We start from the raw sequence: 25,156 nt of genomic DNA, 5'->3' as shown, positions 1-25,156 counted from the left end.
ATATAATATACATGACAATTAATGATATATAAAAAATTTTAATAAAATTTAAAAAAACTTTCCCCAGTCATAAAACTACAATATAATCGAGAACGCAGTGCCATTAAATTATATATAAACTTTACGTAAGATTTGTTAATTGAATGAGTAAATGTTAAGAATAATATAATGTTCAGATATATACGCGTGTCGTGGAGAGATAAAAAAAGATACTCTCTCTTTACGAAAAAAATTTCAAAAGTATTATTTTGATGAAAGAAAAGATAACGAGACTAAAATTCAACAATCTCATTAAAATAATCTATGTTGAACGAAAATATTTTAGCTTGGCGCGCATCGCTTAAACTTTACAGGGTAGTTCGGTTCCCGCAACAAAGAGGGTGATGGCGAAACGTCACGCAGGAGAGCTCCATCTGTTCTTGACGTGGCCGGACTCTTTTTTTTTTTTTTTCTCTCTCTCTCCCCGTCTCTCTTCGCGTTCTCGTAGGCGTACTTCCGCGCGCATGTACATTTTGCACGAAGCGTCGTGGGCGTCGCAGCTTAAAAGACGGCGCCCGTATATGACGTCATATTTGTTTCATTTTCCGACGTGCCAACACGCGTCCGGCTTGTCTTTTCAATATTGCAACTGTGTCATCTCGTTTATCTTGTTTCCTCTATCCTTACCGCACGCCGCCAGTCCCTGCCCTTCTCCTCCTCCTCGCTCCCCTCCCCCACCCCTCCCCCAACCCCCACCTTTCCTTTCTCTCTTATTCTCTCACGCGCCGCGACGTGCCAGTTATACCAGTATGTTTAACGTGTTTTTTTATCTTCCCTCTCAGCTAATGCCATTGTCCCGTGTACGCGCACGTGCTCTCGCAGCGGAATAATTCTCGCCTTCATTTCCTGATTTATCTTTGATCGCGCGACAATCTTATTATAGACTGATCCAGCTGAGTATATATTTATTGCTAGGACATTTTAATGAATTGGAACGTTTTTTTAAGCGATTACAGATGTCTCAGACTATTGGGGGGAGTTAAATGCGGGTAGATAAATATGGGAGAGGAAGAGAGAGAGAGAATAAATAAGATGCCTCTTCCCTCTCAAAGCGATATATCGTTTAACCGGAGAGAATCAAGATCTTGCCCTAGAATTTTTCAGTAGAAATAATCGCGATCGCGTCGCCAATTAATCCGGTTCAGAGTTCACCGCGCGATTCGAAAATAATGGAGGGAGAAAGCATGTTCGCGACGCGTGTGTTCTCCTCACCCTATAGGATATTATAAAACGCGGATAAATATCACGGTATTAATACGTCGGACAGAGAGGGGAAGATTCAGCGCGCTTATAAAGCGAGAACGTTACAAATACTCCCACTACTTTCTATCTCGTCGTCATCATCATCATCGTCATCATCATCATCATCATCATCATCGTCATCATTATCATCATCGTCATCGTCATCTCTCTTTTCCTTCCCGCGCAACATCCGCCACACGATTTCCGCTCCCTCTCGCTCCTCCTCAATCCCTCATCTCAATTTCTCCCACGCTTCCACTCCCTTCATTCATCCCCCTCTATCCCGCCGACGTTTCCTCTACACCCTGTCTCTCTCGTATCCACCCACCCCTATTCCCGTTATATCCGTCTCGCTTACACGCATTCTCCCTCGATCGCTTCTCCCCGACTACTCGTCGAGAGGAGGGCTCGTCATCCCTCGCGAGGATCACCGAGACGCGTCGCTCCGGTCGCGTTCGCGTCCGCCAACATCGCGTCGCGGTAGACGTTGGTCGTCATCGCCGTCGTCGCATCAATCGCCAAGAGTCCGCGAGGACGACAGATTATCACGAACGGATCTCCGTGTCTCGCGTCGCGAGTGCCGCGCGAGAAGGACACCATCGGATGGCAACGACACCATGAACGTCCCGCGGGACTCGCCGACGAGATAGTCTACGAGGTTGGCTGGCTGGCTGGCTGGCTGGCTGGCTGGCTGGCTGGCTGACTCACTGACTCACTCACTCGCGGTTCACCCTCTCTCGGTCTTCATCCCCGAGAGCCGGGAGACCATTTCTCTCGCTCGAGAGGGATAAAGCGGGATAGATCGATAGGCCAGCTGGTGCGCGTGTGTTCGCAGCGTTTTCGCGGTAGGCCGGTAGATCGGTGGTGGTGCGCGGGGTGCGGCCCAGGATGGTGAGGGCACCGAGCGTGGGACCTGCCGGTGATCCGGCGGATATCAGGCGGATCCATCCCGGTCCCGAGATCGCCATGAATCCGAGAAATCTGCCCACGGCGTCCGCGAGTATGCCGCCCGCTATGCGAGGGGATGCCAACGCCGTCGACAGAACGACGCCCGTTTATCATCCCCAGGTATATGGTAGATCGAGACTCCCAATTCTTTTATCATAGACGCGTTTACGTCGGAAGAAGGAGAAAAAGGGACGTAAGTCTAATTGCTGGAATCGTTGAGTTATGCAGTTGGATTTTGAAATGTTTCTCTCTCGCGTTTTTTTTTTTTTTTTTATACAAAGACGAAATATATAATAAATGGACTGATTAATGTGGATCGATCGATTAATATTTTACAGAGATATTGCGTCTCGCGATTTTATTTGTACTTAATTTGTGTGATTTATGAAATTATCATACTGTAAAGATGATTGGAATTTTATTCCTTATAATATAACATGTAACAATTCTGTAATACAACTTGATTATGCCGATTTAAAAGCGTAGCGTTATATTATAGGAGATAATACTTTAATACTATTGTATTATTACACATATCTCGTTAAATGAAGTAATGTAAAGACCTCACTTTACACACGCACATTTGCTTCTTCATATATTACAATTACGTTCATATTTAAAAAAATTATAGCTATTAAAGTTTATTAACTACATTTCTACGCGTCCCGCTATCGGATCTTATTACCGATAATTAAATTTCATTTAATCACGTTGTTAAAGCATATCTCATTAACGCGGATAATATTATTTATTCTAACTTATATCCATCTATTTTTATAGGCTGATTTTTAAGAGAAGACTTCGAAAGAAAATATCTTTATTCATACATGCAGTCTTGTCTTTCTCTCTTCTGTTTTATTTATTCCTGTGTATAACTTTAACGTTCTTATATTTATTCGCGTGCATGTGTGTTCAAACCAAAACTCCTCTCGAGCAACGATTTTAATTAAAGAAATACGTTAATATATCTTAAATATCGAGATGGCGACAATCCCTTTCGGGTCAAGAATATTATTCCGATTATCCTCTCATCCTTTGAGAACGAGGACGTTGCTCGCGCTTGAAAATCCGTTTCCTACGATCGAATGTAGGTCAGTCTCCTAGAGAGAAATGCTATTCTCTCTCTCTCTCTCTCTCTCTCGGAGAGTGCTGAACGTTCATTTTCCTCGTCCGTATCCCTCCTCGTTGTCGATCTTGTCCGCTCGACAACGGGTGAACAATCTAAACGAATCTCATTGCCGGAAACTGATAATACGATAATCATTAGACGACTACAATGGTAACATCGTGGCGCGGGGTGGAAGATAGCGGAACTCTATGTTTAGCAAGGAATAATGCAAGAACGGTAATGAAGTCCGGGAAATTACAGAAGTTTAATGCAGCGTCTATTACGATTTCCGATAACGACGGCTCGACACAATGATGAGTCCCGTATAGCGATGAAACTTTGATGAATGAAGCAGTTTATTGTACTCGATCAAAGAGCTATACGATTTTTAAATATCCCGCGGAAAAAACAATAACTCCTCACGGCGGAGTTTTGTTTCTTTTCTTCTTTTTGTAAAAGAGTGAAGTTATTATATTTTATTACCCATAAGTCTCGAGTGATATTTTGAAAGAAACGCTTCGAATTCTTCGTGCTGCATTTTTCCGGACAATTTGCTGCAAATTTGATATCGATATCGCGATGAGAAATATATATATATATATATATAAAGCTGAGATTTTTCCAATATTAAAATAATATTAATGATTAATAGTTTGCATACAATGTAAACCTTTTTTAGTCTTAGCATTTTTTCAATGAATGAAAAGAAGTAAAGATACAAGTTTTATTATATAATTCTAATTAAAATAATTTAGAAATATTTTATAAGGATAGAGTAAAAGACAGCGATCGCGTAGTAACTTTATTCTATTTAAAAGTTTTCTCAACGGCTAGTTTTTTTAATAATTCTCTTTTCTCCAATTTTGCAATCTCGAATACACACATATGTTAGTTTTTCATCGCGGTACTTGAGTTCGGTACTCGAGATTCCTCTGCTACTTTCGATCTCAATTTTCAATTTAATATTTATATTAATGTTTTAAGTAAACAGATCATTTTTTTGAAACTATTTAATCTTTAATCTTATCGAAAGCTCCTCTTTTAAACCTCTTTCTAACTTGGAAATTGTTTGTTTATTGCATATTTGAGGTATATGAAGTAGGAGCTCAATTTCTATATAAATTGAACTATGGAGATCTTTGAGAAGATTCCATAAACGTGGGAAAATTGAGACTCATAATAAAAGCAAAATTTTAATTCGCGAAAAAGGTACAATTTTTTTTCTCTGATTTCTTCTTCTTTTTCTCTTCAATTTTTTTTCAAACGAGAGATTATTCGATTTCTGGAGAGCATCAATCGTCAAAATATCGTTTATTGACAAATTATAGGCAAATAGTCTTGCGCGATACTCTGTTGCAAGATTATCCATTTCTTACATCTCATGAATCATTTCGCGTATCAATGAACGCGTCAGTCCCAATGGGATGGGACGGAATCTAGTTCCCGCTCCGTTTCTTGGAATATAAATTTATGTAATCTCATCGGGATTGCGACAGGCGGACGTCTCCACGCAAGTGGATCTCCACGGTGGTTACGGGGCTCCGGTCAACCTGGACTCGTGGGACCGTCGCGCGACGCCGTTATACTCGCGCGAGGACATCAGGGAGCAATATTGCATCAACAGCCGGCAGCTGGATGCCGTCGAGAAGTCCGGCGGCGGTTTCTTCGGATGCCTGTCGACGAGAGGCCCGTCGCCATGCAGCTCCACCAGGAATTCCATCCTTTCGGCGTGCGTGCGTAGCGTGCCCAGCGACGAGAACCTCTGCGACGCGCCCTATCCCCGTAAGCCCCTTCAGATCATGTACCGCCAGCCTTATCCGACCTACTCCCGCGGCCTGTCACGCTACGATCTTGAGGACGAGGCGGACTGGATTGAGAGTTCCTACTTCAGGCGAAGGCCGAGATCGTTCTGCACCGTGCCCGATCCGAAAAGGTACATCGAACAGTAAATATATAATAAATCCAAAAAAAATTTTTTTTTTATTTAAAAAATTTATTATTTAAATATTTGCAAAGAAATTCGTTATTTCGATTGAGCAGCAAATATATTTGAATTAGTAATATATATATATATATATATACAATATATAATAGATAATAGATTTTCTTTATTTTAATAAATAACATTTTACCTTTAAATAAATATTTTTTTATATTAAAATTTTAAATAATTTATTTTAAAAATTATAATTTCTATTATATTCAAATAATAATTTATCCAATATAACAAAACATTTTTGAAAACAGAGTATATATTTATTTAAGTCAAAAAAATCAAAATTAATATAGAATGTATTTATTTAATTGAAAAAGAATTTTATATTTAGTGTAAATATAGGATCGATCTCGACTCGAAAGTAATCGCAACGAGTCGCGAGATTTAAGCTCTTAAGAATCGAAAAGCTAGCTGTCGATTTTACAGATATATATTGCGCAATGTTTGTATCTATATACCATACAGTTCTCCAATGTTCAAGTATCTTTCTCACGTGTACGCGAATTGACAATTACGTTTTCAATATTTTTGTAAGACGTAATTTGACCGTTTTCTTAAAAATGGCAATCAACTACTGATGAGCACAGTACGCTTACACATATACATCGACACGTGCGAAGAGCAATATGTGGCTCCTTGGTTATGTGGAGGAGCCAAGTTCCTCGAATATTTGGGGCAAATTACTCCGGCGGGACGCCTTTAGAATGTATATGTATTTAGTGATCGATTTATCGGTAAAGGACTTTGGTAACGTAATTGATGGAAAGGCGTGTCGCGTCGTAACGGCGAGCGTGCAAACGGAATGGCAATGAAATTGGAATTTAAGAGCGAAGACTTTCATACGCGATCACATCGTTTTTCCGTTTTCTAATTACCAATAAAAAATTTGGAAATATATAAAAGCAATTAAAGAAATACGTTGTGCATTTGACTTTCTATTTTAAAAAACCAGGAATTTTTTCACAAGAAACCTGTAGCAATTTTTATATATAGGTCATAACAATTTCGGAAATCTACCTTTGTACTTACATTAAGAGAGAGAGAGAGAGAGAGAAAGAGAGCGCATCCTATGGTTTTAGATAGACCTTATATAAAAACGATATTTATATAGCGCACAATGTTCCATCGACTGTTACGTGTGAAAGCCTTCCGTAGTATCCCCAGTGTATAGCATGTGCATCTAAGGGGTAGGGTTTATTTCTGATTAGCACGAGCACCCCTTTATCAGCTTTTTAAGGTCAACGGAAAGCGGTCAATTAAAAAATTATAGTTGCGCGCAAAATCGTCGTGTGTGTGGGCAGAATATATTATATAGAAGAAAATCAGAAGAGGCAATAAAATACATTTTAATATGACGGTATAAATACAGCGCCTTTGCCTGCGCCAGCGATGTTATTTTAAATTTACCATCTTCTTTATTAGCTTATTCGTTCATTTCCCACGATTGTTTTGCGATAAAAATTAATTTTACGGATTACACAATAACATCAAAAATATTCTGGCAATTGATACGTGTACGATATATGGTACATGCGCGTTTGAGAGTCGTCTATTTCTCGATGGAATGACATAATGTCATTCTGTTTCCTGCGATAGTATCCATAACACGCGTAATCGAGTTATATTTGCAACGGTGTCTATGTATATAGACCATTATCTTTTGACAATATATCTTCTATTTAATCCGCTTTATTTTTATATTATTGACTATAGAATATAATCAATAAATTTAATTTAATTGATTAAAATAATCCTGAATAGTACAGTTATACATGAATTACATAAAGTGGATAATTTTAATAAAGGTAATTTAAATAATCATATTTTTTAACGGTTTAAATTAATAACACAAATTTTTTTTTTTTTTTTTTTTTATATCGAGTTACACTTTCGAAAATAATTGTCTCCAATTTTATTAATATTAATTGATACATCAAATCAATCATAAGACAATGTTTAATGTTTATATGATGTAATTTAGGAAAATATGTGCTTCTCTCTTGCAAAGATACACTTGGATGCCGGAAGATGAAGAATCTATGAGGTTGGAAGGTCCGCGGCCGGTGTTACCGCCGATAATACCCTCTCCCCCCGCTTCCACGATGACAATGCATGGACCGCAAGCTCCGAAGACGAAGCACGTGAGCTTCGCGAGATCGCACACGCTCACGTCGTTCGAAGTCCCGAGAAACAGAAGCCCACCGAGGCCACATAATCCGGAACGTCTCATAGACTCGCAGCCGACAATGCAGAATACTATACCGCCTTCGTCCTTGCCCTTAGCGCATCCTTATCCTGGCATTGAGCCACGTGTCCTCGTACTTGGTAAGTCTCGTATGCCATTTCTTGCAATATCGTATCGTGTGATACGATCGCAAAGTTTCTCGCCGCACACGTGCATAAATTCTCTACACGTATACATACGTAAACATACAAAATATAAATACAACAATCTATAAAACGCTTGGATTAATTTTATTGGAATTTAATGCGAGATATTTCGTGTCGCGCGCGCAGTGACCCTGTACGAAAACTGTTTTGATCCCAAGCCAAATATCACAGATTAAGCCGAGTGAGTAGTTGGGGGTTGTATTGTATTTATCCGTGGTCGGCAAAATTCTTTATAAGCTACATTAACATTCGGAAACTACGATCCGGGAGAAAAGACGTGAAATAAAATATAAATACATCGAAAGATGACGTGAGACGATGAAATAAATTTGTATAAAATTATACATTGATTTGTCGAAAAATAAAATGCTCAACTATCGCTGAATTCTATATTTTAACAATCCTTTTCTCTACTCCTCGAAGAGTTTAATTTTACATCACGAGATTAATTTGAAGGGGACATTTATACAGAATCTTTGTATTCTTGTAAATCGATATTTTGAAAAATAGTACATTTTTTTCGGAAACATCAATTCGTAAGATAATTTGGTCGAAATTTGTGTTAAATTTAACAAATATCGTGTTCCAAACGATCCCCACAATTTTTTGTGTTAATTTAACATAATATAGATATGTTAAATGATAACAATAATATTATGTTAATAATTCAACGTAAAAGTTGATGCAAAAGTTATTGTACTTGGAAATAAATTTTCTATAAAATCGACATATTTTGAACGACAAAATTAATTTAGAGAAAAAGTTATCGATGATCCTGTACTCTCACTCCTATTATAGAATAAGATCAACATGTTTTTCTGTAAATTTTAACAGATAAATCCTGTCACACTAATAATATATCAAACGTATCTATTGTATAAAATTAAAAATATGTGCGCGCATTGTGTTATTTCCACACTTCTTTTTTCAATTGTTTGAATAATTTAACATTCGAGTTCAATTAACACGCAAAAATTTTTTAACAAGAAAATACAAATTTCCCGATATGTTGTTCCAGAGAAACCACCTAAACGCGGAGCTATGAAGACCCAGGCGACGCAAACCGAGATTCCGGCGATGTTTCGCGGTCGCGTGCTCCCGGTGACCCTGAGCCCCAGAACCATCCATCGTGTCAAAATGGTTTCGCAGGGTGCTCAGACAAACGGTATTTTCAACGGGAGAAAATTGACCAAGAGCTACTCGGAAGCCGGACAATTGGGGACGCCGCTCGGCGGCAGCCAGGTAGGCGCGCCGACGAAAGAGGAGACCGAGCACGAACCACTCCACAGGACACAAAGCGAGGAACCACCGAGGTCGCCCTTTCTCGTTTCGACGACGCCACCGCCGCTGCCCTCCAACGCTACTGTCGTTATTGAAGAATCCTTGCCGAATGGAGATATTGTTCCCATCGGGATTGTGAGTATTCCAACACTTTTTTCACATTTTACGGCAACAAAGTCGATTGTCATCTTACGCGTTTTCGCCGTCGAAAGCGTTTTTCGCTTAGATAACTTTCTAAATCATCTAGAGGAAGATGAGATAAGATATATGTAAATGTATTTTAGATAAGATAGAGATAGTCTTCTTTATCATTTATTTAGGTTTAATTTATAACCTGCTTTATCGTGATAATTTTAAAATAGTTAGAAAAAGAAATTAGGACGTCGAAATAATATATTCAAGTTTTTAGTTTTTAAAAATAAAGAGTTTCTTAAATATATTATTAGACAAACAATTTCTACGTAATACATATATTTACTGTTCACAACTAAAAGATGATATAAGAGGAGATATTTTAAAATTCTATATGCTTATATCAATGTATATTAAACATTATCTTAAATAATTTGCAAAAGATAACTTTTTTTACTTAAAATAAAGATGAACATAATAAATGCTTTGATATTTTAAATAAAGATAAAATAAAGCAATTACTTCATCTAAATGATTATCTATCTATGTTTATCCGCGGACAGCAGAAAAAAAAAACATTGGCTATCGATTAAAAGTTCCTACGACATGTAGATGAGTGGGAGACATGATCGATCCGTAATTCTGTGTTCGTTTCAGTCTCGGGAGCACCGTAAGTCCCTCGATATCGACGATCAAGAGATCTTTATAAATTTCAAACCGGCACCGGTGTCGCCGGATGCGCGGGCGCTCCTTAGCCGAATCTCTGAGCCTACCCGTAGATTCCTACCCCTCCAGAAGACCTTCTCCGACGGCGAGATCCGTATCGAGAGACGCGAGCTGATCGGCGAGAGTAGCGAGCCGAGTTATCCTCACACCTGCAGGAGGAATCAGCAAGATTCTTGGGGCAGAGCTGTCAGAACGCCCGTCCAATTTTCCTCGACGCCCGAGGATCTGTCCTTGTTGCGAAGCCTTTCGCCCCAAGAGGATCATCATGAAGAGGTAAAAATAGAAAAGACACCACAGACTATTTTTTGTTAAAATAAAAAGAAAGAATGGATCACGAAAGAGCATTTTTTTCCAGGAATTCCACGAAAATCTGATACGTCGGGGTCTCTTTCGAAAGAGAAGCGTATCCCTCGAGGACGGCGTGCAAGGTCTATCGTCAGACGACTTTATGCTTCCTAGATCACTTCCTACTTCACCCACATCGCCAACCGCAGCAGCAGCAAGTGCGTCACGTAACACAATATCCTTCATTTTATTAGTTTCCATTATTGTTAGCGAGCTTATGTATATAAAATACAACTATCAGTGAAATTATTGAAATGGTCTTTAAATTTCACTTTTAGACTAAATATCAGATAAAAATAAAATTTACATCGTAAAAAATTTTCTAAGAATTCAGATACATTTTCGTCTGAATTTTCAGATCTGACAATGAGTGTTTGAAAGAAATATCAGACAAATTACAATGTATCTCTTAATAATAATCTTAATACTACGAGATCGTTCTCACTGCAATGTAACGAATGAATATTCAGTGAACATCGATAATATAATCTTTTCAGCGCCACGTAGGATCTCGCAGACTACGAAGGACGATTCGTTGCCGAGCTGCGCCTTATTGCACGCGGCGATCTGTCCGGCTATCTTCAATACTGGAGCCAGCATCACCGGTACTGGCATCATCGGCCAGGCTGCCTCGCCGTTCGCGTCGAGCGATTCGCTGACCAACGACGTCACCAGGGACCACAGCGACGGGATATGGAATGAGTCGCAGGCGACGGTTCTCCAAGCCGACTCGTTAGCTCTATTAACGCCGTCCTCGAGAAGGAGGCATCTTCTGTTATTGCAACATCAGCAACGCTCTTCGATGGACACCGAGGCTCTCGATGTCGAAGACGAAGCGGAGCCTTGTCCGCCGAGTCCACGAATACGCCTGGAACCGGCCACTCCGGTGCAACCTCTCATACCAAGGTAGTAACATCAAGTTGATCTGTTTTCGGAGAGTCTCTTACGGTTAACAGCATCAAAGTCACACGATGTGTGCGAAGGAATATGTCGAGAATTTCGTTTGAAAGATATTAAATGAGATTTTTCGTATCGGCGCTCCGTCTTGTATATTGCTTTATTTATAGAAGACACTTTTTGCAGACGCCATTACAGAATACAAGATCTGTTACCGGTACAATTTCAACAAATTTACTACAATGATGTATCTACAACAGCACATTTTTATGCCTACGATGTGTAAGACTATAACGTATTTTGTATTCGATCTTATACAATAGTAGTACCCCAAATTTTTAGTAACTTTTGATAAATCATTTTTGCAACACTTCTCGTCTTATCTCTAGATGTCTTGGCGAAAAAACAACCAACATTCTGTCAATTATATCGAAAATCTATAAATAGACTGGAAATAATACGCTTACATCCATATCTGCCTTCGTTTTTACAATCATCCCATGCTAAAAAGTCGATATAATTGATAGAGTTAAATAAATAATTTCATAGATAGAAGCGACTTTACCCTAAAGAAATTTAAAATTCCTGATACGTTTCACAAAACTAAATTCCAACAATTAAGTAATACTCGAAGCCCTAAAAACAAAAAAAAACTATGCATATTTTTTAATTTTTGATTGGAAGATTTTTTTTTTTTTTTTTTTTACAAATTTATGTGGATTAAATTGTTTTTTGCCATTATAGCATTTTATTAATAATGTAATTTATATTATTCTTCATATATTAGTCAATAAAAACTTAATATAATTCTCCATCTATATTAATAAAATAATATTGATGAGATATACTACATATTATTTGATAGATTAATTGCCAATTAAGTTAATTGGCCTTTTATCAAAGCGGTTCTTAATCACCGCAACTCATTTCGAGATGTATCAGAAATCGATATTTTTTTCACATCCTTCCATGTATATAAATATTAAGATGAAACCATATATCTCTCTCTCTCTCTCTCTCTCTCTCTCTCTCTCTCTCTCTCTTCTCTGTTGAAATATTCTACGGGATATTTTATGTCAGGATAAAAAAATAGAATTACAAAGTATCTCGTATTTGCTTTTTTTATAATCTGACATTAATAGTTTTATAAAAAAATATGCAAGAAATATGATTCTACTTATTGTTAAATAAAAATGAGCAGAAACTTGCCTCTCTCTCTCTCGCTCTCTCTCTCTCTCTCTCTTTCTCTTCTATCCCGGATAGAAAACTTGGGAGCGAGATACTCTGCTTGTTTCATAAAGAACAACAACAAACCTTAAAATTCCAAAGAGCAAACTTATCCGCTATATCTAATAGTTTTCGGGAGAAACATTGCTTGTAACATTTTACGTAGATATATACCCACGTTGTATATGTGCCTATCCCCATTTGCCAATCTTTTATTATTTCGCATTTGAAAAAACATATTGTATAGTTATAATCTCATCCCATAAAAATCTCCCTAATATTGTATACACTCGATATCATTAAAAGGACCTTTTAGTAACGAAGAGAGATCAATCCTCTCGTTTCCTTCTCTAAGTAATATCATTATTAATACACATAATTTGTTCCTCAGTAATGAGTTATCAATATTAATGTATATATAACATTTCTCCCCTTATATATATATAAAAGTTGAAGTTTCGCTTTTCTCTCTCTCTGGGCCTTCCTCTATAGGATCTTTATATTAAGGCCTCTACGTTCTTTCTGCAGTATCGAATCGTCTATTTCTGCAAATAACGGCCGGCCGAGAAGCGGATTGCGTCGCGCCAGTCCAGGTCCGCCGTTGTCTCAGCCCCAGTCGCAGTCGTCGAGCGAGTTCGGTTTAAGCCTGGCGAGGACTGATTCGGGCGGCCGCACCAACACCGATCTTTCCGAGACATCCGAGGATTATGTCACTGCCAATACTTCTACGGAAACCGGGACCACCACTGGCACAAGCGCCACGACCAGCTCCTGGTCAAGACCGCCGCAGACGTCCAGCGCCGCGGCATCGGCGGCGTCGGCGCCGGCTTCGACCACCGCGACTGCCGCGGAAGGCAGCTCCTTTGAAAGCGCCAGCTCGATCTACAGCCTGGCGAGAAGCGAGGTAAGCTTGGATCCGTCATTCTTCGAACAATTTCCGGATCCGTTATTCCGGATATTAAGGATATGTGTGTCATATATCAAATGTCAAATTATCGTCATCACTTGCGATTTTTTTTCCATTTCCTTAGAAAATTTAATTTTCTCTTAGAAATTGCACAGACGATCTATTTAATATCTTGTAATCTTTATTTTATATTGTTAATCCTAATTTTCTCAAACCTATTTATTGCTCGCAAATCAAAATTAGTTTAAAATTAATCGCACGGCAGGATCTTATCGTATTTGTAAAAAAAAATCTTTTTGATACATTTCGTCATACAGGCCGTTGTCGAAGAGCCGTGTAGTCCGCCGCCGATTTTAGAGGAAGCGGAAATCGCATTCGGATTAGAACTACCTCCCCCCTCGTTGAGGTCGAGCAGCAGCAGCAGCTCGGGTAGCTACGATCTAAAGGACGCGATGACGGATCCGAATAATGATCTCGAGCAGGTTGCTTCACCCAGCGGGCATACCTCAGAGACTGAATTAGATCGAGATGTAAGTATACGCGAGATCATATCGAAGAGTTACAACTATCTCCTTTCAAATTTACAAAAAGTTCAAATGTCAAATAATGTCGTAGATCGAAATGAAAGAAGAGAGAACGTAAATGAGAAAAATAAAAATTGCGATAAATTATTTCTTTCGAGATATTTACGCGATCGAATAGGCATATTAAAAGATTATTTAAAAAGAAAAGTTTCTGTATTAATGAGAAAGAATTTATATATCGTTTCGCGTCGATAGGAGGGTCATCGATCGTCATCCGGAGGTTACGCCGAGTCGCCGCCTGACATCCGCATGTGGAGCGAGGAGGAGCGTCGTCGGAAAAAGAAGACCTTTAGCCTGGACTTCCTCGGGACTGCATCGAGCAACGTCGAGCTGGAGCACGGCGCGGAGCCGGCGTATCCGGAGAACGTTGAGGTCAGCCCGACGCCGAGTCACCGTCACCGATCGCGAAGCAAGCCGACGTCGGCACGAAGTCCCCATCGAAATAACAGAAAACGAGACGCGATGCAGCAGTCGGCGCAGCTGCAACAGCAGCAGCAGCAGCAGCAGCAACAGCAGCAGCAACAACAGGCGCTCAGCAAAAGTCCACAGAAGGAGGAATGGAGGGTCGAACAAGTCGAGGACGGTCCTCACGCGCCGACATCTGACGATTCCAGCTGTAGTCATCATTATCACATGCATCACCATCATCATCATCATATGCATCGGGACGGTGTGGAAGGTGGAAGGCATCGTCGGACCAGGGAAAGCCCGAGGAGAAAGACCAGCGGTTACCTCTCGACCAGAAGACGTAGCAATGAGGTAAATATCACGTTCGTTTTATTATCGAGAAAAAGAAAAAGAGAGAGAGAGAGAGAGAGAGAGAGAGAGAGAGAGAGAGAGAAAGAAGTTTACTGTGTGTATTTATGCTGTATATTTTACAATTCATTTATATCTCTTTATTTGATTTTACTCACTTGTACAATGAATCAAAGATTTTCTAAAAAGATAAATCGAATAATGACAAAAACGTATCCCTCTGACATTTCATTATTTCATTAAAGGGTTCTAACCAGTCGAGCGAATAAAAAATAGGATATCTTTTTAAGATTTTGTAAAATTTTTAAATAATTGGACCAATAAGATATTTTTAGGCGATTTTTAATAAATTTGTTAAATAATTTAATTTAACACTTTATTTTCAACAATTAAATTAAATTTAAAATTTAATAAATTTAATTGTAGCGATAAAAATGTATATTTTCAATTAAAAAAAAAGTATAAGTTTATTTGTCTGAATGTATTAAAAATATTACACGATGTTAAAAAATATCTTATTTTTCCACTTGCTAGACTGCCATAATTCTTTAATAAATTATTAATTACTGGTCTAAATTTTATTTATCTATCGCCAATGCGAAATCACGTTACAGGATAAAAACGCGGCGTTAACGGGCAGCTTGCCGCGAAGAAAATCCCGCCTCGCGGACGATATAGTTTGCGCGAGCCGTCTGAGTCCCGGCCGTTATCAGCGAAGTCCGGGGCATAACGGTCATCGGGCGATCGTCGTCGAGGCGCAGAATCCGGAGGCGAGATTGAAGGCACTGTCCGCGGAATCGTTAAGGTCCGTCAGCCCCGGCAGTGACAGCGTCTTTTACAGCGAGAGCGCCGATCAGCCCTGCATCTCGGCCGTCGCAGCTTTGGACGCCGCGCATTGTCATCATTGCGGCAGAGAGGTGATATATTACTTATCGATGCATCTTTCGTTCGTTCTCCCCCGCACGCATTAACCCTTTGCTCTCGGCATAATCCCTTTGCCGTTTCTTACTAGCGAATCCGCTTTAAAAAAAAAAAAAAAGAAAGAAAGAAAGTCATTTTTTTCACACAATTTATAATTACGCTCTTGATCGAGCAACATTGAGCAACATTGATAATGCGTTATAAGATTAATACTATATGTATAGAGATTTAGCTGATGGCTTTGAGAGAGAAATTTGAGTGTAAAGGGTTAATTATAGGGTATAATGACGTTTCTATTATATCCATTTACGATCTCATTCGTTATTTTACGAAAGATTTTTCAAGTAATTTATTTTGTTTAAAAAGTAGAAGAACAGGCATAGAATGCATCTTTAATTTTTCTGCAGCTTTATTGTAGCTTTAAATTAGACTTTCTTGCGAGTCAAAGATTGCGAATTATACCTGTTTCTAAACTCAAACTGCAACTTTCTAAAAATTAATGTAGTCAAAGAATTATTATTATTATTATTATTATCTTATTATGATTTTCTTAAGGTTTTGCTATTTAGAAAGAGTCGTAGAATTAATCCTCTAAATAGTCGTCTTCGTCCCCTTTCGTTTTAAAAATAGCATTCACTTCTTGTAGTTTGCTTTTCACTAGCATCAATTAGACAAGCGACTCGCTCTTGCTTAATAATAAATTAATAAATCAACATCGTATGAATAAGTATATAGACAGTATATAGATTTACATTCTTGAGCGAAAATTAAATTTCGTTATTTATCAAATATATCTTTTCTGACAATCTTTATATGCATTTAAAAAAAAAAAAAATAATATGTTGAAACTATAATAATACAATATTTTTAAAACTCACCTATATATAATTCCTTCAAACAGTAGAAAAAAAATGTTTGGCCGTAATTGAAAAAACATCAATTCATACATAATATACTATTTTTCTTCCGTTTCGAGTTTAATCCAACTGAACAAATAATATAACTATCTCAAGAATTGAGATAATCGAAAATATAAAAAAAGATGCAGATATTGTTGAGAGCTGTAATTGCACAGTAGTCGTATTGATTTTTCTATTGAACGAATAACACGATATGTAATAGGAATGCAAAGAGTAGTAAATTCTTCTTTCGATCTATTTCGATCTGTCCATCTGTCTGCCTTCTTTCTCTATCGTGTATGCCCTCCTGTTGCTTCATCCCGAGGTGTCGGAAGAGATCGTTCGACCACCGGCAGGTTTCGCGGACTCTCCGGAAGGACATCGAACATCTTCCAAGCACGTTACAGGGCATCGGTTGTACAAGAAGTTTGACAAGAGATACAGATCGGAGGATCGAGGAGATCGTAGACATCGTCGTGGCAGTGCCGGTAGATCGGACGTACGAGCCAAATCGGAGGAGAGAGCCACCCCTCGATCAGGGAGCAGAGGTTCGATCGACGACACTGGTAGAAGAAGGCTGCAAGCTCGAAGTACCGATGTCAGTATGGAGATTCTCACGGGTAAATTTTATTTATGCAAATATATAAATAATGAATACATGTATAATCGTATTAAATTATAATAATAACAGCAATAGGCTCATACTACAAACAATTAAGTGGGAAAATTGGCAGATAAGAGGCAAGATGCGGGTATTGGTGCGCGAACTTATTATTGTTAAATTTGATTAATAAAATGTGCATTAAAAATGTACGTTTCAGAACATATTTTGATCCATCTTTGGCAAGGATATAAATATATAAAGATTAAATTGAAATGTTAAAACTTGACATTTGTTGTCTTTTGCTGACAGGACGAGAAGATGAAGATACTTACGTGGAACCGTACACGAGCAGCGAATGGATTTATATCGGGGATCTCGAAGAGAGTCACGTGTGGAAAAGGCCCGACAGCAGAGACGGTGACGACGACATCACGGACAGTGTCCATAAAGAGAGACGGGATTCTCAAGAATCTACGGAGAGCGAGAAAAATTTTAAAAAGAGATATCAAGCGGCCACGCATAGAATGGTGCATCGAAAGAGCAGCGTTGAGATGTACAAGAGGATACAAACAAAGTGTTTTGGTGAGTCAAGCAGCGTTATTTTTATTTGACACACAATCGGTATATCTTATAAAAAAATTTAGCCGTTTTAAAATTTGACGCAAAATTTGATCATTATATGAAACCTTCATGATCTTTATACGTTTCTTTTTTCTCCAATTTTATGATTTTATTACTTGAAATATACAAAAACACAAAATTTACTTTGAGCAGAGAGAGAAACTAAAAAAGAATTCGCACACACAAAGGTAAAATCTTTACTTTTGGAAATATTTACGGGAAATAATAGATAATACAAGATATAAAGATATTATCCGTGCGTTAAAAGGTTATAATTAAAAAAAAAAAAAAAAAAAAAAGTTAAAATTCTACTTGTAGCTTAAAATCCTATAAACTGCTTTCCGATTTTAATCTTATAAATGCAAGTCCATTAGCGCCCAATAGCATTATCGTTGATCATAGTTTCAGCATCAATGCAGCTGTTCTATAAATGCTCATGTTTATGTAAAAGACTAAACCACATTCCAAAATTTCATTTCCACGTTATAAAATCATCCGGCATAAACGTCCGATGCGGCACAAACGAGCCGCTTTAATGACGATTTGCGCATCGCCGAAGAATGTTCTTAAATCGTCTCGCGAAGACATTCCCGCGTTGGATCTGCCGACAAGGGGGAGAGTTGAGTTCGCGAACAAAACGAGGGCGAGATAAAGTGAGAAAGAGAAATGAAAGAGAAGATGCGGCGATAAAAGAGATTGTCTGGAATGCTGCGAAACAGCGCGAAAAGATACATAGATAAATAGATCAAAAAGTTAGAGTGTTAAAATTAATACGATTTATTTCTGGTATAGATTTTTGACGGAGAAATTTCGGAGATTACATACGGAATAACATGCTTGAGTAAAATATCTTTACGAAAATAAAGATTATAGCAATGTTTTATACACATTTGGAAAATTTTATTTTTTTTTTTTTTTTTCGTTAAAAAATATGCCGGTTAAAATTTTTCTGTTAAATATTTAACACATTTATGCGTTAATTCGATATATTGCTGTTGTGTTAATAAGTAAAAATAACGCGATATGTGCACATAATTTTACACAATAGATATATTCTTTATTATTAGGGATTTATCTGCTAAAATTTACGAGAAACATGTTGATTTCATTCTATAATAAGAGTGAGAATGATGATTACAGACGTCAATAAAAAAGCTATAATCGCTAACGGCAAACTGCCTGCAAATATTCAAGAAATCTAAATTACAAAGAGAGAGAGAGAGAGAGAGAGAGAGAGAAAAGGATTTAGAGGACAGGAAAGAGAGAAAAATGGGAATCAGGTCACCATGTAAGCGGGAAAAAATGCGGGTAAAGAGAGAGAGGGAGAGAGAGAGAGAGAGAGAGAGGATGTTTCTTTCCAATTCTTTAAATAAGCACCGCGTAATACTCGGTCTAAATATAATCCATCCAAGAGGCAGAGACCGACGTCAAGTCCGACTGCGTACGAAAGCGTAGTAAGAAGAGCCGAGTGTCGGGGCGATATCCGCGCGAGTAAAGCGCGACGAAAAGAGGAGCACACGATCGGGAGGGCACCGGGAATGAGAGGATCCGCGACGGCGGGTCGGTGCATGGACTCGAAGGAGCTTTTGGCCAGCCCAGTCAGTGGGTCAGGGCGCCGCGTCGCATTCCACGCGGACCTCGAGCGACGTCTTCGTCGATCCATCGTTTTGGCCGCGCGAAAACGAGTCGATCCTCCTCGACCGAGGGTTTGATTCTCCGATATACCGGCGCGCGATACCGAAGAGAAGAAACTGGCAGAGTAACAAATTTCTTTCCTCGAATTTTCCTTTTTTTTTTGTTTTTTTTTCCCCCCAACTACCGACGATGGTGTGTAATTCCGCGAGTTCCGAGTGCGCGATGAAAGTGGACAGAGACGTGACGTTGAAGCAAGCTCTGGAGGAGCTGCTCAAATGCATGCTCAGGGTCTGGTGCAGGGAGAGTCAAGCTCTGGCGAAATTTGGCGCATCAACGGCAGGTAACCAGAAGAACGGATCCCAAGTCAATATTTTTACTTTCGTTGACTGAAATCAAAATGTTTCCGAGAAAGAAGTAAAAATGTGACGATTGCATCAATACAATGATTATAACGAACGATATTAATATCGATAGAAGCTAATGGCTTTATATTTTTGAAATTGAAATCTCGCACAAATTATATTAAGATTAATTAGATTATTCTTATATATGCTATTTAAAATATTAATTAATTATAATCTATAAAATATTTTGTTTATTCTAAGAAATGTTTTTATATAAAAAGCGATATGCTTTTTTTCATATATTTATATGTGTAGAGATATATTTTACGAGAGATATATATTGTACTTTCTTTGTATCATTTTGAAAGTTGATTTCGTGATCTCGCGATCCTTAATTGCAATATCGCGAGGCTCGCTCTAGAGACACTCTTATCGCTTATAGAAGTTATGGGGATAATGTTATTCTGTATTCATGGTTTGATTTCTATTCATGAAACATTGCACGGCGCCAAATTAACGACGACATAAATAACCGTAGCGAAGATACGAGTCTATATCTTGACAAGAAAATATTGGAAGGTGTATACACACACACACACACACACACTTGACGAGACAATCGAATGTTGGCCAAGAATCGTTAAGATGTAGTCTGAATATCTTAACGAGAATATACACCTGCCGTCATCAAACTCGCGTATCTCCACGTATATCATCTCACGTAATTGCAGCGGAATATATTATAAGAGGATCAACATATATCTCATTAATGAAACGTGACGTTATTGATATTTATGACATTATTGATACTGCGATGCCTTTTTTTTTATCGTGTTTAAATGGATCAGGGAACCCACGGATCTGACACACGTGACGGTGAACCTGGATTATACAGGATGTACTACATACACACACACACACACACACACACACACACACACTATCTATGTATATTCACAGAACCAATAATGTGCTTATAATACTGTATACGATGAACTTGGCGTACACGATATACGTCGCGCTCTTTTTCCAGCGTCTTTCACGTTCATGATCAAAGCGAGGATTAAAACGGTCGAGTCGTCAGTGGCGCAAAAATAAAAGTGGCCGATGACGGTGACGGAGAGTATGTCACCTCTGTCGCTTAACGAAGGGAAAGGTCTGGGCTCGAAATATGCTCGATTACGTTTGTAGCGCAAACGCAGGCCGCAAACCTTTTTTGCGTGTGAAACGTCGCGAGCGCGCCATCGTCGATCCATTTTTTCTCTTCCTCCTCCTCTTCTTCTTCTTCTTCTTCTTCTTCTTCTTCTTCTTCTTCTTCCGCCTCGAACGATCTAGAGCGACCGTGCTTGTGCTCGCAATCGTTGTGGCACATAATCGGTGCCGCAACTATTCTCGTATGGTGGTCGCTCGATACCGCACGTTGCCTGGCCGTAAAACGCGCGAGGCTTAACAATTTACCACCTCGCATATACGATTCTCTTTTTGCTCGCGTATAACACAAATGCTTCTCGTCTAAATATAATCCATGCAGCGGGACGGATTTGCATATTAAACGCTCGTAAGGGAGAATTATAAAGCGCATTAGATACCTTTTGCTTCAATCGTGAAAATATTTTTATTATAGGCATATATTTATAAATAATATATTAATTAATTATATTAATTATAATAATATGTGTATAATAATATATTTATGAATAATTTTAAAAAATATTTTTTTCAATTATTTATATTTAATATAAAATATTTTTAATTATTTCGCATAAATAAATATATATTTAAATATGTATTTAAAGTAGTAGTCTTAAAAAAAAAAAAAAAAAAAAAAAAAAAAAAAAAAAAAAAAAAAAAGCTTATAATCTTTTACAATTTTTGAAGATCAATTCGTCCAATAATTAACATACACTGTCAAAATGTCTAAAAAAAATCATTTGTAAAGTTATCTGATAATATGTCCGCGTATAGAGAGCGACAAGAGGGTGATCGTGAAACGCGAGGCTGGCGGCGAGTTCGGATTCCGTATTCACGGCTCGAAACCCGTAGTGGTTTCCGCGATCGAGCCGGATACGCCGGCGGAGAGTTCCGGCCTCGAGGTCGGCGACATCATCATGTCGGTGAACGGCAGAAGCGTCATGGACGCCACACACTCGGAGGTCGTGAGGCTCGCGCACTCCGGCACAGACGTCCTGGAGCTCGAAGTGGCGAGGACCTGCAACGTGCTGGCGCCGCGTATCACGCGCACGGGAGCGAAGGAGGGCGTCGACGAGGCGCCGCTCTGCTCGGGATATTTGTGGAGGAAGTCCACGTCGTCCAGCACGGAGAAGTGGGTTCGCAGATGGTTCGCTCTTCGTCGCGACAACTGTCTATATTGCTACAAGACTGACTCGGTGAGTTACGTCTGGCTACAATAATAACATTTATAAGAAAAAAGAATCTGTGCGTGTCTCTCTCTCTCTCCTTCTTCATAAAAAAAAAATATATTTCTTTTTTATTATATAAAAAGAAAATTTTTCAAATGTATGTTTTAAATGTATATATTTTTTAGATTTAAAAATAAAAAAGAAATATTAGAGAGAAATTATAATGTGACTTGGAAAATTTGAAATAAAAATTCACAACTGTTTTTGCGATTTGAGCTACTTGAAATACATATACTTATCGCAACACGTAGGATTCGCAACCGGTGGGGGCGGTGATGCTCCTCAAGTACGACGTGGAACAGACGCCCGAATTAAGAGCGCACAGTTTCGCGATAAAGAAACAAGGCGCACCGACGTTACGACTTGCAGCCGATACCGAAGAGGCGGCAGCTCGATGGACCATAGTTATACGCGAAGCAGTCGAGAGGAACAATCAGGTACGTATACAATAAAATGAATTACTCTAGACAAATTTAGAATATATAATATATGAGCGTAAATGAATTTATTTGAAAATTTTTTTTATATATGTCAAGTCGATTTTTTTCATAGACTCTGTTTCTTCGATCGAAATTCTGATGATTTATATTATATGAAATATTACGATTCTAAAATTCCCCTAAGATTGACACTTGGCTGGACTCCTCGCTAAGAATGAGAGAGATGGCCGCGTGCGCTATCGCGAGGCCGGACTGTTTCGGATATCTGAGCAAACAGCAGGAACACGCGCGAAAAACGTCCTCGCCCACCGGCTGGTCCAGACGATATTGCGTGTTGAAGGACGCCGCCTTGTATTTCTACGATGACGCCAACGCCGAGAAAGCGTTCGGCGTGGCGTGTCTGCACGGTTTCAGGGTACACGGCAGCGCGCCCAGCTCCGGTGGCCGGAAGCACGCTTTCGAGCTGCAGCCACCGGATCCCACGCAGAGAAGTTACATCTTCGCCACGGAATCGGAAATGGATAAGAAACGGTGAATATGAAAAAATTATGTTCTCTTGTTAAAAAGAATGATCGGTTAAAGTATCTTTCTTTTGTGCATAGAATTGAGTTGTGTTTATATATAATCTATGTAAATTTTGTAATATTATTTCTTTCCCTTTTTTTTTTTTTATTATTATTATGAATAATCTCTCGCTGTTATTTCAGATGGTTGGCTGCCCTCGAGTATTCGATTGATCGATGGATAAAGATAGGTTGATGCGAAACAATCCGCCCCACGACGAATCCAACGAGTCGCAGCAGCGAGCATCGTCCAAGGAAATCCTCGTCCGTATTCGTTTCCGGTTCCTAACATGTTGCGAATCGGCTGCGAGGATCGCCGCTGTTTCCCTCGACGATCATTGCGTATATACATATGTACACAAATACACACATACACGCATACACATGGCTTGGATGTTTCGCCAAGATTTTCATTTCAACGACATTATTGAATTTCATCGTATCACGATCATCGTTGTAACTGCTGATTAACAGTGACGTTTACGTGAAGTTGTTCGAATAAAAGTCAACGCTGAAAAACAACTCGGCAACCTGTGTTCCATTTTCTGCGCGATCAGTCTCATCGCTGTCGTCGTTGCTTTTGTCATCGGAATTGTTTATCAGCAGTAATGCAATTCCATTAAGACCAGAGACTAAAATCGATGACTATAATCCTGCGGAGCGAGTTTGGTTTTCGATGCTACAGAGATAGAAAAGTATAGCTGGAGAGAGTGATTGCATTTTCTTCGTCCCGAGTAAACGTAAACAAACGCATTTGCACGGCTCTGCACCATCAAGATCCAAGCTCGTCGAAAAAGTTATATTCGCTCTCGATTTTCAGGATTATAGATTTTTTTTTTTTTTTTTTTTAGAACTCATCGCTGCTACGCGTCAAGCTCTTCCATTTAATCCCGTATCCTGTCCACATCATACATCTCGTCGTTGAATATAGCGCCTCGCTGAATTTGGGTCAAAACGCGTAGTTGTAAAGAAAGGAAAAAAGAAATTACGGATACTATAAAAAATCAAATCTCTCGAGAGTTTTATAATAACGAGACCCATTCGCGACGGGGTCCTCTCTGATACGTCTGCGAAAACAAAGACCCTTCAAGATTGTGTTCGTCGCTGAAATTTTATACGCACATAAAAAGAATTCTATAGCTGAGAGGAGTGAATATAAAAAAAAACTTTTTAAAAACGAAACAAAACGCGAATCTCGAACGTTTAATAATTACATAACAACGTGACTCGGTAGGGAAAAGTAGAGTATGCTTCGCGAGCCGCGACACGCGTACGTGCATGCGTAGCGATAGTTATGCGTACGCGCTATACACGTGCATGTTATGGAATTGCCATTAATTGCAATATGTATCGTTATTTTTGCCAACAACGCCAATACTTGTCAACAATCGAAAAGAAAAAAAAAAGAGAGAACACTCCGCGGGAGGAGAGGAAAGATTCAATCTAATGAAAATTGGAGATAAACGAAATAAACGCGTGCGCGGGTGTGTCTAGAGATATTATTGCGTGCGAATTCGTACATTTATCCACGTGCGATGGAAATAAAAATCGAACATGTTGCGCATCGCTGTCAGAAAGTCGCGCGAAAGGGAGGAAGCGCGAGGGAAGACCAGCGTATATACATTTTAACGAGAAGATAAGCCTACACTGGCACATCAGGTTCAGATCCTGTCCGCTCCTACCGGTGCATACAGAGTGTTGCGGAATTACCGATACATATTTTACAGATAGTTAAAACCGAATTTTTGACAACAAACATACAATGGATCCATTTTTCAATATACCTTGTAATGATACATATATACACATGTATACATATTTTTAAAGAGAAACTTTTACTTTTGAATTTCTTCTAACTTCACTTGAAAAAAAAATTTTTATACAGAAATTTAGACAGCAAAATTTTTAATACCGATTTTATTTCATATTGCAAAAATTCAAAAGTGTGGAAGATTCACGATTCTTTTAAAAGAAAAATCGAGTCACGAATGATCCAAGCAAGTCGTTAAAATATGTACCGATGATTCAGAGATAGAGAAACATTTTTAAAAGATCTTTTCATTTTTTTAAATTTCTTTTTCAGATTATCTATATGTATATATAATAGTAGATAAAATTATTAAACTTATT

General features: G+C 38.6%; 1 protein-coding gene across 3 annotated transcripts; it reads left to right on the top strand.

Moving 5' to 3' along the window:
- The first annotated feature begins 1,169 nt into the window (after positions 1 to 1,169).
- LOC138932849 (uncharacterized) lies at positions 1,170 to 25,154 on the top strand. 3 transcript variants are annotated; one of them, XM_070295058.1, is made up of 18 exons: positions 1,170 to 2,349; positions 4,834 to 5,270; positions 7,342 to 7,658; positions 8,743 to 9,140; positions 9,795 to 10,136; positions 10,219 to 10,366; positions 10,706 to 11,114; positions 11,292 to 11,387; positions 12,861 to 13,236; positions 13,557 to 13,769; positions 14,019 to 14,582; positions 15,194 to 15,496; positions 16,725 to 17,019; positions 17,313 to 17,585; positions 21,569 to 21,990; positions 22,275 to 22,460; positions 22,648 to 22,994; positions 23,171 to 25,154. In XM_070295058.1, the coding sequence occupies exons 1-18, from the start codon at positions 2,170 to 2,172 to the stop codon at positions 23,220 to 23,222; spliced, it is 5,358 nt and encodes a 1,785-aa protein (XP_070151159.1). In that variant the 5' UTR covers positions 1,170 to 2,169; the 3' UTR covers positions 23,223 to 25,154. The 3 variants fall into 3 exon arrangements, with proteins under 3 accessions (XP_070151159.1, XP_070151160.1, XP_070151161.1); XM_070295059.1 differs by lacking the exon at positions 11,292 to 11,387; XM_070295060.1 differs by lacking the exons at positions 1,170 to 2,349; positions 4,834 to 5,270; positions 7,342 to 7,658; ... (9 more) ...; positions 16,725 to 17,019; positions 17,313 to 17,585 and adding an exon at positions 18,728 to 19,599.
- The last annotated feature ends 2 nt before the right edge of the window (positions 25,155 to 25,156 follow it).

The sequence above is a fragment of the Polyergus mexicanus genome, unplaced genomic scaffold, assembly GCF_030449975.1.
Source record: "Polyergus mexicanus isolate NDT 795.1 unplaced genomic scaffold, iyPolMexi1.0 SCAF_4, whole genome shotgun sequence".
NCBI classification, from domain to species: domain Eukaryota; kingdom Metazoa; phylum Arthropoda; class Insecta; order Hymenoptera; family Formicidae; genus Polyergus; species Polyergus mexicanus.
This window is presented reverse-complemented; position numbering and strand designations above follow the sequence as displayed.

Coding starts and splice junctions, on each gene's coding strand:
- LOC138932849 (XM_070295058.1), top strand. CDS start 2,170: ATGGTGAGGGCACCGAGCGTGGGACCTGCCGGTGATCCGGCGGATATC. Junction 14,583..15,193: donor CCAGAAGACGTAGCAATGAG/GTAAATATCACG, acceptor ATCACGTTACAG/GATAAAAACGCGGCGTTAAC. Junction 15,497..16,724: donor GTCATCATTGCGGCAGAGAG/GTGATATATTAC, acceptor CTTCATCCCGAG/GTGTCGGAAGAGATCGTTCG.